At 35.6% G+C, this 14196-nt stretch overlaps 2 protein-coding genes across 2 annotated transcripts; one reads left to right on the plus strand and one right to left on the minus strand.

Annotated features, from left to right (window-relative positions):
- On the plus strand, positions 1-4346 carry LOC126692449 (importin subunit beta-1). Its single transcript, XM_050388062.1, has 3 exons — positions 1-277; positions 1317-3737; positions 3830-4346. Exons 2-3 carry the CDS (start codon positions 1318-1320, stop codon positions 4026-4028), a joined length of 2619 nt encoding a protein of 872 aa, XP_050244019.1. The 5' UTR covers positions 1-277; position 1317; the 3' UTR covers positions 4029-4346.
- Positions 4347-4986: 640 nt separating this feature from the next.
- Positions 4987-11804, minus strand: LOC126692450 (lectin-domain containing receptor kinase VI.3-like). The gene is made up of 2 exons (XM_050388063.1): positions 10516-11804; positions 4987-6319 (listed from the first exon to the last, which is right to left on the minus strand). Exons 1-2 carry the CDS (start codon positions 11636-11638, stop codon positions 5394-5396), a joined length of 2049 nt encoding a protein of 682 aa, XP_050244020.1. The 5' UTR covers positions 11639-11804; the 3' UTR covers positions 4987-5393.
- Between the last annotated feature and the right edge of the window lie 2392 nt (positions 11805-14196).

The following is a 14196-nucleotide window of genomic DNA, read 5'->3' on the forward strand; positions in this document are numbered from 1 at the left end:
TAATTTAATTTCTCACAACACTCTCTCTCCCTCTCTCTCCCGCTTCTTTCTTAGCATTCGAAATACACAGAGAGAGTCACCAAAGACTCCTCAATTATAAATAAAAACTCTCTCTCACTATATATATATAAACACCCAAACACTCACACAAATCAAATTATTTCTCGTTTTCTCTTTCTCTCAGAGCTCAGAGTTTAAGAAGCCGATTCTCCAAGTGAGAGAGAGTGTGAAACCCTAGCTTTGTATTTAGGGTTTTGGAGGCTCTTGCCGATTTAAGGTACTTGTACTTGCTCTCTCATCTACGGTTTATACGAATAGATCTATGAGTTTTGTGGCTTTGTTTTCTGTATTTTTGACTGAGTTCGGTGTTTTAGGGTTTTTTTTTGCATTTTGTTTTTGTGATTATGCCTTGTTTTTAGGGTTTTTTTTTGCTGGTTCTGCTTGGATCTGAGGTTTAATTTGTTCGTACCGGTTTTAATTTTTGAATTGTGCATTGGATTGTTGCGGATTGTGTGGTTTTGGTTAGAGTGTGTATTTTTAGGGTTTAAGCTTCGGTTTGAAATGATTGAGTTTGGAGGTGAACGAGTTGATTAGGAAAAGAAATTGTGTGTTTGGTTGGTAAGGAATTCTGGGAGGGCCTTGTGAGAATTTAGAAATCTGATTCTTTGGTTGAGAAATGTATACAGAATGGAGTAATTTTGAATAATTTATGCATCTATGATGAAAATTTTGCATGTCAGAGGGCAAAAATTTCCTTCTGAAATATTGGTACCTGATACTGTCACAAATTTTGATGGGAATTGCTGTTTGGTTCTTCAGTTTTTGGTTTCAACAAACTGGTTGTTCTTCGTGTGAATTGCTGGTATTTTCATGGATATAAACCTGCAAACTAAAGTTGTAAATCATAATCCATAGCCCGCTATATGTTATGTATGGTTCAATGTCAATATCACACATGTACGTGAAGTAATTTGTGCACGGAATAAATTGCATGCATCTATCCACTAACCATTGTCTTGTTTATTAAGTTTTCAAAAGCCTTGTTTAATTATAATTTAATGCTGTGTAAAGGTCAACCAGTTTTTATTCAAAAACTTTTTAATTTGTTTAGGCATGGCTCAATATCAATATCACACATGTAGACGAAGTATTTTGTGCAAGGAATATTACATTTGCTTATTCCCTAACCATTCTCTTGTTTATTAAGTTTCCAAAAGCCTTCTTTAATTACAATCTATTGGGTGTAAAGGTCAACCAGTTTTTATTAAGTCACTTTTAAAAAATTTTAATGTGCTCTTTTATTGCAATTTGGATAGAATGGCTTTGGAGATCACCCAGTTCCTACTGTCTGCTCAGTCACCTGATGCAAATGTCCGTACTGAAGCAGAGGCCAATCTTACACGATTTCAAGAGCAGAACCTTCCTTCCTTTCTTCTCTCCTTGTCAGTTGAGCTTGCGAATGATGAGAAACCAATTGAATCCCGTAGACTTGCTGGTATTGTGCTTAAGAACTCATTAGATGCTAAAGATGCTGTTAGAAAGGAGCATCTTGTTCAAAAATGGATGGAAATTGACATTTCCATTAAATCCCAAATCAAAGATTTGCTCTTGAGAACTCTTGGGTCAGCTGCAACAGAGGCAAGGCACACTTCTGCACAAGTGATTGCTAAAATTGCTTCTATTGAAATTCCAAAGAAGCTGTGGCCTGAGCTAATTGCATCCTTGCTTACCAATATGACTCATCAAGATAGGCCGGCCAGTTTGAAACAGGCAACATTGGAAACTCTTGGATATGTGTGTGAGGAGATATCCCATGAGGATCTTGTGCAAGATGAAGTAAATTCTGTGCTCACTGCTGTAGTGCAAGGGATGAACCTTGCTGAGCACAGTCCTGAAGTCCGTCTTGCAGCGACAAAGGCTCTATATAACGCTCTAGATTTTGCGCAGACCAACTTTGAAAATGATATGGAGCGGAGTTACATCATGAAAATGGTCTGTGAGACGGCCATTTCCAAGGAGGTGGAGATCCGGCAGGTTGCTTTTGAGTGTCTTGTTTCGATAGCATCAACATACTATGAGAAGCTTGAGCCTTACATGCAGGCTCTCTTTGAGCTTACATCCAATGCAGTAAAAGGAGATGAAGAGGCTGTAGCCCTCCAAGCAATCGAGTTCTGGAGTTCCATTTGTGATGAAGAGATAGAGCTTCAAGAGTATGAGAATCCTGAGAGTGGGGACTCCGAGCCTCCTAATTCCCATTTCATTGAGAAGGCTTTGTCGTCTTTAGTTCCTATGTTGTTAGAAACTTTACTGAAGCAGGAAGAAGACCAGGATCAGGATGACAGCATTTGGAATTTATCCATGGCTGGTGGGACTTGTCTTGGTCTTGTTGCAAGAACTGTTGGGGATGCTATTGTGCCCCTTGTGATGCCTTTTATCGAGGCTAACATATCAAAGCCGGATTGGCATTGTCGTGAGGCAGCTACATATGCCTTTGGCTCAATCCTTGAAGGCCCAACCATTGACAAGCTCACTCCCTTGGTCCATGCAGGTCTGGATTTTATGCTTAAGGCAATGAAGGATGAAAACAACCATGTCAGAGACACTACTGCTTGGACTCTCAGTCGTATTTTTGAGTTATTACACTGTCCAGCTAGTGGATTTTCTGTGATTTCTTCTGAGAACATTAGACAGGTTCTTTCAGTATTGATGGAAAGTATTAATGACACTCCAAATGTAGCAGAAAAGGTCTGTGGGGCAATTTATTACCTTGCCCAGGGATATGAGGATGCTGTACCAAGTTCCTCTCTTCTTACACCATTCCTTACAGAGATCATCACTTACCTTATTAGGACTGCTGATCGTACGGATGGTGGTGACTCTAAGCTCAGGTCATCTGCATATGAAACCTTGAATGAAGTGATCAGGTGTTCAAATGTTGCAGAGACATCTCGCATCATAGAACACCTGCTCCCTGTCATTATGAATAAGTTGGAGCAGACACTACAGCTTCAGATTGTCTCAACAGATGATAGGGAAAAGCAAGGTGACTTGCAAGCTTCTCTTTGTGGTGTTCTTCAGGTCATTATCCAGAAACTTAGCAGTACAGATGAAACCAAGTCCATAATACTACAGGAAGCAGATAAGATTATGACATTGTTCCTGAGGGTGTTTGCTTGTCGTAGCTCTACAGTGCATGAGGAAGCAATGCTTGCAATTGGTGCGCTTGCTTATGCCTGTGGACCAAATTTCGAGAACTATATGCGTGAGTTCTACCCATATTTGGAGATGGGACTGCAGAATTTTGAGGAATACCAGGTTTGCTCCATCACTGTTGGGGTGGTTGGTGACATTTGTCGTGCATTGGATGACAAGGTCTTGCAGTTCTGTGATGGGATCATGAAACACCTTCTTAATGATCTCGGCAGTAATGAACTGCACCGGTCTGTCAAGCCTCCCATATTCTCTTGCTTTGGGGACATTGCACTTGCCATAGGAGAGCATTTTGAGAGATATGTCTCTTATGCAGTAACAGCGATGCAGCAAGCTTCCCAAATCTGTGCGCAGATTGATCTCAATGATGAAGAGTTTATGGAGTATGGTAACCAGCTCAGGCGTAGCATCTTTGAAGCTTACTCCGGTATTCTCCAAGGTTTTAAGAACTCAAAGCCTGAGGTGATGTTGCCATATGCTGCACATCTCTTGCAGTTTATAGAACTGGTCTTCTTGGACAGACACAGGTATTATTTCTTTCTTTTCATTCCTTTTTGTCTCTGTTCTTCCTACATTTGTTTCTTTAAAAGTCTCATAGTTTTGCTTTCATATTTTGCAGAGACGAGAGTGTGACAAAGGCTGCAGTTGCTGTGATGGGTGATCTTGCAGATGCACTTGGTCCGAACACAAAGCTCCTGTTTAGAGATCGCGCATTCTATATTGAATTTTTGGGCGAGTGTCTTCAATCCGATGATGAACAGCTCAAGGAGACTGCAACTTGGACCCAGGGGATGATTGGACGTGTCATGGTTTCATGAGATGAAGCCAAGCCGGCCGTGTTTGCAAGTAGAGAGGTAGTCTGTTAAGTAGTGTTTTTAAATATTTCTCCTTCTAAATGGGTCTATTTTTCCCTAGTCATGGGTAAAGTAAAGCTTAAGCGAACTTGAACGAAGTTGAGTTCATCAATGTGCCCTGCGTATTGCGGATTTTTGAATTGTGAGAAACTTCGAAAATCCGCTGTTAGTGGGGTTAGGGAGGGAACGTTGTCAATTCCATACTAGATGGGTGGCCTGCGACTGTGTTATTGAACGTTGGTTTAGTTCAATGCGTCCACTGATCGGTGGTTTGTTGAGTTATTTTCATGTATTCCATCCTTTTTTTTTAAAGTGCTTTTCTAATACCCCATTCAACTGCCTCATGAGTCATCTCTACAAAAAATTATATCTTGGTTGGGGTGTATATGCCTTCTCTCTCACAACAGGTGGGTCCCACACACCCACCCACTGTGAGAGAGAAGGCATATACACCCGAAACAGGGTATAACATCTCCATCGTTACACAACTTTATGACGTGATAATATTTTGTTATCAGTGGTGACTGAACGGTAAACACTAGAGGTACGAATAATATGCATGTATTGCTGATCTTTGCGGTCACATTTTCTTGTCAACCAAAACGGGTACTTTCAGATGCATAAAAAAATTTCCAATGTCAAAGGAATATATTTACTTCAAAATTTAAATGGTCTTTTGGGTAATGAATGAATCTAATGGTGGAATTCTGTATGGTGGAATTCTGTGAAGTATTTTTCAGTTCATGATTATAATAATCATCATGCAAAAGCCAGGACAAGACTTTGCTGTTCCTAGTCCAAATAATGGGGGATTAATCAAGTCGTGCAAATCTGTTAAGTTGTTTTCGGTTTCCCATTATATCTATCATCATGCATGAAGCCGAGACAAGACTTTACTGTTCTTAGTCCAAATAATTGAGAATTAACCTAATGGAGTGCATTTCTGTGGAGTTGTTTGATTATCATCATGCATAATGCTGAAACAAGAAGTACTGTTCTTAGTCTAAATAATTGGGGACAACTGAACTGAGGGATTAATGTAATAAAATCTATAGTCAATGTAGAATGATGAGTTTGTTAGAAATGAATTTCAAACTTGGGGTTCAAGGGATACTTTAAGAGCAAGGGATACTTTAAGAGCAAAACTAAGTATAGTATTTAGGTGTTGTTTTTTAGGTTTCTTTAAGATACTATACTTAAATTTTGTCTCTCCTATTTTCCTATCTTAGAAAATAGGAAATTTTGAACATAAGCAGACTGGAAGATTTGATTACTCCAGGATGTACAAGCTGATATACCTCAAAAAATGGAAAGTTTTGAAGCTCCTCACTATCTACCAGCGTCTATAGAACTGGAAGTGATGTCTCCAATGCTCGATGAATGATACGAAGTTGTGGTCATATAACCAGAAATTACTTCTAAATTTCTCGAGTTCATTTCACTGCCACTGCGAAAATCAACTGAGCCCCAGTCAACCACGGCAGGAAGTGGGTCATCCCCACTAAGATACCGAGTCACTTGTCTCATGGTAGGCCTAGCTTCTGGTTTGTGATGAGAACAAAGTAAACCCAATTCCAAAACCAACTCGGCCTCATCAACCATGTAATTTGAGTTCAACTTTGGATCAAGTGCATCTAGAATTTGACCCAATTGATGACATTCCATAACCCAGTCAACCAAAACGAAATTGCTCGAGCCAATTGGTCTTCTCCCAGTAGCCACTTCAAGGAGCAAAATCCCATAAGCAAACACATCAGAACTTGTGGATACCTTACCCGTGCGAGCCAATTCTGGGGCAATGTATCCAATTGTGCCAACAACATTGGTGGTGTGTGACAATTTGTCATGATCAAATAGCCTGGCAAGACCAAAGTCACCTAGCCTTGTATTCAGTTCAGCATCTATCAAAACATTGCTGGACTTAACGTCTCTGTGGATCACAACTTGCTCCCATTCTTCATGCAGATACAGTAATCCTGCAGCAATGCCTTTGAGGATATTGTACCTTGCGTCCCAAGTCAACACAAAGTTGTTTTTGGGTTTGAAAATCAGAGAGTCTAGGCTACCATTTGGAATATAATCGTAGACTATAAGGAGATCATTTTTACGCTTGCACCATCCTTGGAGATTGACCAGGTTCTTGTGTCTTAACCTTCCCAAGCTTTCTATCTCTGCTGCAAATTCTCTCATTCCTTGGATTGAGTTATGCATTATCTTCTTTACAGCAACTTCGCTTCCAGTGGCTGGTACAATACCTGTTAGAATATGATTAAATAATTAAATTCATATTTATAATAAATAAAATTTTTGGGAGAATTGGTAATTATCAATATATATATATATATATATATATAAGCAGAGACCTTTGCACTCTCTTTGAAAAGATAATTGTTTTTTTTTTTTTTTTTTAAATAAAAGACATCATTCTTAATTTATTGCACTTATGAGATGCCACATTAGTTATTTACTAAACTAAATAGATTTTAATTAGTAATAAATAAGACTAATGGACAAGATAGAGGGATGTTAATCATCAAAAACTCTTTGTTTCCTTATTCCTCCGTCCAAAGGTTTTCTTATGTTTATGCCTACTCCTCTTCCCTTATAACTAAATGCCTACTCTTCCTAAACCACTACATGCCTTCTCTTATGCCTGTGTTGCTAAATTACCAATTCTATGTTCTATAATTTGCACAAACTGAAATAGCATTCAAATTATTTAAGAACACATGAAATCATATAAAAATCACCAAACTAGAGTTTAAAATTATAATTAAATTTTTAAAAGAAATCTAGGCACATTTGCTCAAAAATTCCATGTAACTAAGTCACACTTAGGAATATTGGACCCTTTTTCCTTTGTATAAATAGAAGGGTCCCAATGGGATGAGGGGGCTAACAATTTTCTCTCCAAAACATTTATTGTAGGAACACAAAAGTTTTCCATTGTAGACTTTTCACGATTAAAGAACATGACTTGCCAACTAATCAAACTAGATTTCTTAGTACCTACAACAATTTCACAACATCAAGAACAAACCCCAGTGTATACAATGTCAAATTCCATTGTCTCATGTTACATCAAATGAGTGTTTAATGTTTCTTGCAAAGTATTGAATAGTAAAGCTTATGGGCCATAGTCTCAATTACAACTTTCAATCATGTTAGACTTGGATGACACCTATCAACAACGTATCATTATGAGATGCCGAAAAAATTTGGAGTGTACACAACGTTTAGTGTGGATGGGAAGAAATTTCATCCTATTCCAATTGGTTAGGTTAGTAAGGGTCCTATTCCAATTTAATGATCCTGGAATTTTGTATACAAGTAATAATCAAGAAAACTTTCACCTAAAATAAGTCGGACTTTTGGGCCATAGTCTCAATTACAACTTTCAATCATGTTGGACTTGGATGACACCTATCAACAACGTATCATTATGAGATGCCGAAAAAATTGATGTCTAGACAAATCAAGCTAAGGCTAACCAAAATGGACCATATTCTTAATTTCTTATCTCTATTTGTTCCATGTACAAGACTTATAGTCAATGCTTGGCATATAAAAGTTGAACATCTTATCTAAAGTCCATCCTTTGAAAGCTTGAGAAAAATTCATTTAAACCGACACAATATATAAATTATAAAGGAATCAAAGAAAAATTGTCAAAAATAATGAAAATTTAATCTATGCTTAAATTCTTATAAGGATGAACACAATAGCAATATCCTTTAAAAAAAAAAAGGAGATAAAAAAATCTATACTTATTTTATACGAATGGTAAAGTTTTATCACAAAGTTTTTTGAGACTCATGTTGATTAGTGATTAGAAGTTATAAAGGAATAATCATCAATATATATATATATATATATATATATAAAAGTAGAGATCGCATACGAGAGTGCGTGAGGTCTTGCCAAGTGATGCTCTAATTTTGCATTTAACATTTTTTTACCTCTTTCATTAAATTTTTTTACTGTTACCCAAAAGTTTACATTAACTTATTTTACTGTTATTTCATTAGTCTCTCATTAATTGCCTAAGCTTACATCACACATTTCTCTCTTTTTCATGTCTTTTAGCATACCCACCATTTTAATACTTTAAAAAAAGCAAAAATATAATAATTAAAGACTAATAGTAATAACTAACCAGATAAAGCCTTGTAGAGAGATAGAGAGACATAAAAATGTTGTGGATTGTTAAATAAAACGCATTGTTTTACTACAAAATCAAAACACATTGTTTCACTATAAAAAGACTTGAGACTGACAAAACATTTGAAAGAGAGAGAAAGAGAAATCTAAGGGGACGTTGCCTCCATCATATTAGCCTTCCACCACCATCAAGACGCCGAAACCCCTACGAGTATTTATTTTTTCTTTTTAAATTAGGAGATTAAATATGATTTAGGTTTGGGTAATTTGGTTGGATAGTTTTTGTTTTGGGTATATAAGTAAAGAGAATATTTGGTATGCAATGTAAAACCATATTCTACCATGATTTTAAATCATCTATAAGACACGTGCATACACACTTGCCCACACCATGTTTTAATGTCACACTATCAATAAGTGGAAGACAGTGAGAAAGTTGGACATACTTTTATTTCATAGTATTAAATATGTGAACACAACACAAATTATTTGATTTTCACGGTCTTGTTACTGTTTTACATTTATTTTTTGTTTCATGATTAAAAAAAAAATAATAATCTTACCTTTTTTTATTTTTTATTTTAAGGGTGAAAAATTAATCTTACCTTGAGAAGGCTATAAATATGCAGTGAAACAACTTTAACTATTACCTCTTTCACTAATTTTTTTTTAATTTTTTTTTATTGTTATCCAAAAGTTCACATTATCTTATTTTACTGTTATCTCATTAATATCTCATTAATTACCTCAGTTTACACCACACCTTTCATTATTCTTCATGTCTTTTAGCATACCCACTGTTTTAGTATTTTAAAAAAAAAAGTAAGAGCAAATAGTAATAACTAACGAGATAAGACTCTAAAGAGAGATAGAGAGACACAAAAATATTATGGATTGTTAAATAAAAGACACTATTTCACTATATATTACCAAAATAAAATACCTGAGACTAACAAAACATTTGAAAGAGAGAGAAAGAGGAATCTAAGGGGTCACCACCTCCGTTATACTAACCTCCCACCACCATCAAGACACCAAAACCGCTACGGGTAATCTTTTTTTCTTTATAAATTAGGGGCTTAAATATGATTTAGGTTAGGTAATTTGGTTAGTTAGTTTTTGTTTTGGGTATATAAGTAGAAGGAATATTTGGTGCGCAATGTAAAGTCATATTCTACCATGGTTTAATTTTAAATCATTTATAAGACACATGCATACACACTTGCCTACACCATGTCTTAATGTCGCACTATCGATGAGTGGAAGATAATTAGAGAGTTGGGTTTACTTTTATTTCATAGTATGAAATATGTGAATACAACACAAATTAGTTTATTTCATGGTCCCATTACTCTTTTGCATTTATTTTTGGTTTCATGATTTAAAAAAATAATAATCTTACCCTAAGAAGGCTACAAATATGTAGTGAAATTACTAAACCAATTTTTAATATCTCAAAATGCATATTTTTCTTTACTCTAATTTATTTACTTTTTCTTTATAATTTATGTACAACATTATTCAAAACTGTTTTACATAAAATATCATAAAATTATCCGTGCATTGCACGAGCAACTTACTAGTTTATTATAATATAAGAGTAGGTGGTATCGAGTTTGATGTTTGTCTCCCCTCTTCCTCCCATTTAAAAAGTTGAAAAAATCCCACATGTTGGGTCCTAGTTATTAAGCGAGAGTCTAGATCCACGCATAAGGAGAGTGTGATAGTGAAAAAAGAAAATAGTATATAAGACTTTGTAAGTATTAATCCCAAACCCTTCTTAAAAGGGACCATAAGTGTACCAAAATGGAAAAAAAGTGGGCTGCAATGGACTGAATTGACGGAAATGTTGTGCTAATATGGCCCAACAAGATTATAACAATAATAAATATTAGGCTTAACAATTAGATATTATATACTTTTTTTGTCCCAAATTGTTTGGCCTGTATTCTATTTTGGGATGTCACAAAATTATGTTTTATTTGAAAAGTCAAACACCATTAATTTACTAACATCCCCTTTATACCCTTAATTTATTTGTGGGAGCATTTTTTTTTAAATTAAAAACCTAAATTTTGAAAACCACTATACATGACATCTTTATTCAAATTTAAAGATTAAAAAAAAACCTTCAACAAAGAAAAACAAATTTGTTTAAGGGTAATTTAGGAAATTTCTAACATTTTTCAAAGAGATAAGGTAGTTAATGATATTTCTCTAAATAATTGGGTTTTTCTAACTAGGTCAAACAATTTGGGACAGAGGGAATAAATTAGTAATTCATTCATACCTTTGTAGACTGCACCAAAGCCTCCAACTCCAATAACTCCAGTCTCTTTGAAACCCTTTGTTGCTGCATAAAGATCCTTGTATTGAAACCTGTGAGGACAATCCAACTCCCAGTCCTCAAGACTGTGATGCTGCACCATCTTTTTGAAACATGTAAAAAAGAACAGAATCCCCAACAGAATGAGTGTGATAGCACATAGACTGGCAATCACAACCTTCACTTGGGGTTTGTAAGCCGATGAACTATTCTCCATTGGAGGTGGCAAAGGAAGTTGAGAAATATTGAGTGAAGGAGCAGTTATATTCGTTGAAAAACTCCATCCTAAAATGTAATGAAAGCTTGTTTTTTGGCCTGTTGCAGCAGAGAAGCCAACATACATAGTCTTATTAAGAACTGGTGTCAAGTCTATGGGATGGGAAATGAGGGGTTTAGTTGGTTTGTGTTCCTCTTCCAAGAAAGGAGATATTGTAACATTCACAACTTTTTTCACACCATCATATTCAATCCAGGCACGAATAGGATCACCGCTCTCTAAAGTCAGTTCATTGAAATTTGCATCATTGTCCTTATCATACTCATAATAACCAGCAGCCCAAGATATAATTGAATCCACGCTATTGTTGTTGACTCCCACATGGTTTCCTTCTTTGTCTGAGTTCTCTTTGTACCCTTTGACCGTATCGAATTCAACTGCAAAGACATGGTTTGAAGCATTTCCATCATTGGAGGAGTTGAAAATTCCAAGGTAATGCTCAGGCTGAGCTCCAGGGAATTGCTTGGAGGGTGACAAAGTGAAAGCAAGGCCATAGCCACCTGGGCTAGAGGTTGATGGTTTTATTGCAAAAACAAATGATGTGCTGAAAGAAGAAGCATTTGGGTCCAAAGAAGAGTTACTGTACATATCAATGGGGTTTGTATAGAACGCATGGCCAATAACATTGTTTGATGCATTAGTGAGCTTAAGTGCACCACTAGGCTTGACAATAGAGGCTCCCTCTAGGCTGATGCGAGGCATTTCAGTGATTTCACTGCCATTGAATCCATTAAAAATGAATTCAGTAGCTTGAGATTGAACAACAATAGGAAAGAAGAGAAGGAAAGCAAAAGACATTGCTAAGACCATTATGGGATTTTTGAGAGTTGACAAATTGTAATAAGAGGAACGCAAACAAGAACAAAGATAAGAGCTTTAATAAGAGAAAGTTGAGGGGCTCTTAACCGAGTGATTTGAGATGGTAGACTTAGTCAGTCCAAAACACCTTAGAGAACTGGGCAAGACCTAAACGAATGGTCCTTGAGAGTTGGGAGTCACAATCCAAGACCTGTGTCTAATATTAATATATGTCATATTCATTACAGCAAGACCATGAGAGCGAAGGAAGAGATATTTATTTCATTTTCCTCCTCATTATCTTCTTAATTGCCGTGGTGGAGAGGAAATTTGAATTTTCAGTTCATTTTTAGAGCTATAGTTGGTTCGGTATTGACCAATTGATCATGTTGTCAAAGAGACAAGAGCCACAATAATTTCCCAAGTCTCCCCAATTTTGCGTGTGGAATGATTACTTCTGTACCTATAAGACCGCTGTTTTTTTATTTATTATTTATTATTTTATTTTATTTTATTATTATAATTTTTTAAAATTTATCAGAAGGTCTTAATTGGTGGCTACCTTTGGAAATAAATGAGCCATTTGGCCATTTGTATGGAAAAAAACATGGCGAATTTGCAGTAAATCTTTCGCTACATAGGTTCAAGCATGGAAACTTCTAATAGTAGGCCAAAACAACGAGATAATTGTTGTTTACCATCAGATTAAGAAGAAACCAATAAGAATTTTTTTATGTAGACAAAAATTGATCACATGTCTCGACAATAAAATATGTTATTAGTTAAACTAAGTGGAACTTTGCGAGACTCCATATGACATCACTCCATTTAACATCATGGGAGTGCAACATAGCAGTCAAACTTTTGGATCTATTTATTTCATTCTTGCAATTTATTTTCTTTGTGAAAAGGTTATGTTCACAACAGGGCCGGCTCAAGGTATTGAGGGGCTTAAGGCGACTACTTTAAGTGAGTTCTATTCTTATACTTTAAATATTAATACTATTTATTTAGCTTTTGGGTTTTTTTTTTTTTTCCATTTAAAATCTATTTTTTTAGAAAAAAAAAATTACAAATAAAAATGAACTCATTGCATTACTCAATGACTATACAACTAAAATAAACACTATTTATTGAATGAAGTAACCAAATACTAAAAAATTATGATTGAAAATTTTAATAAAATTATATATTTGATATGTCTAAATAAAATTTGAGTATAAACTTATTTACTAGTGTAAGATTGATGAGTTCTTTTAACATTTATGTGTGAGAGATTAAATAATTGACCTATCCAATGAAAACGTTTTTCTTTAACTCGTTTTTCTTTGATAAAAAAATAACTACTTTTTATTTATTGATGAATATTTAGGACTTAATTAATACTTCTATTAGTACAAGAATATCTCTATTGGTAAAAATTTAGGTGTCTTTTTTCATTGGGGGCCTTAGGCAGTTGCCTATTTGGCTCACCCATTGAGCTGGCTCTGGTTCACAATCATCTACCCTTTCCCTATCCAAACGTGGTGTTCCATTCTATCTTTAGATTTTTCTTCTTCTTTTGTTTTTGTGCGTGTGCTCATGGGGTTGCGTTTAACTGAAGTTACAATCCATATAGTTATCAATTCTGAAAAATACTGTATACTTAATTTTTTAAAGAAAATTTTAAAAAATCCATACCCAATAAATAAAATAGTACAAGCCTGGGAGACCAATTTATTTTTATTTGGTTTTATCCACCATTTTATGTTAAGATATATACATATATATATATATATATATATATATATATACACGTATGGACTCAATTTGCAACAACCCCAAACGAGTATTGGGTTCGTACATAAATGGCCCAAACAATATAATTTGTAGAGCGTGGGTATGTAAGGGCTAGATTAACTCTTCAAAAGAAAAAACGATTCACCCCACGTTTATAGATGGATTAAAACTGAGGTCAGTATGAGTCTCTCTCTGAACAAGTGACGTTCTAATTTTTTTTTTTTTTTTTTTTTTTTTTTTTGTCTATCTTCTCTGTATTCTTTTTTGTCTCTCTCTTTTTTTTTTTTTTTCTTTTTTTTTTTTTCTTTGTCTTCTGTCCCCCTTGGCGCAAGTTATTCTTTCATGTTATATACTATTCCCTTCGTTCCATCTTCACCGCACACGTGTAGGTTAGGTTCGGGGGATTTCTTTCTGTCCCATCTAACACCTCCTAGAACCTCCTATGAGTAGCTGCAAGGCTGCTTCGTCACTGTTCAGGTATCACCTCCACATTAATGCGGCCAGAGAGTTGATTGAAAGGTAATTAATGCGGAGGCAGCTGTAGTTGTAGATATTTGTTTGCCTTCTCTTTCTTACCCTTGGTCTCTTATCCCATCTTTAGTGGTGACATAGTTCTGAGGTTCGATTGTAACAAGACGACGTCCTGATCGTTCTCGAACACATGCTGCTGAGGAGAACGGTGTCCTCGGGCGAACACGGAACTCTCCTTTCGTGATATTGACTACTCCCCTTGTGTGGTTACCCCTACAACCTGACCTGGGCCTCCTCAGACAAATTTACATCCTCGGATG

The sequence above is a fragment of the Quercus robur genome, chromosome 7, assembly GCF_932294415.1.
Source record: "Quercus robur chromosome 7, dhQueRobu3.1, whole genome shotgun sequence".
Taxonomy (NCBI): domain Eukaryota; kingdom Viridiplantae; phylum Streptophyta; class Magnoliopsida; order Fagales; family Fagaceae; genus Quercus; species Quercus robur.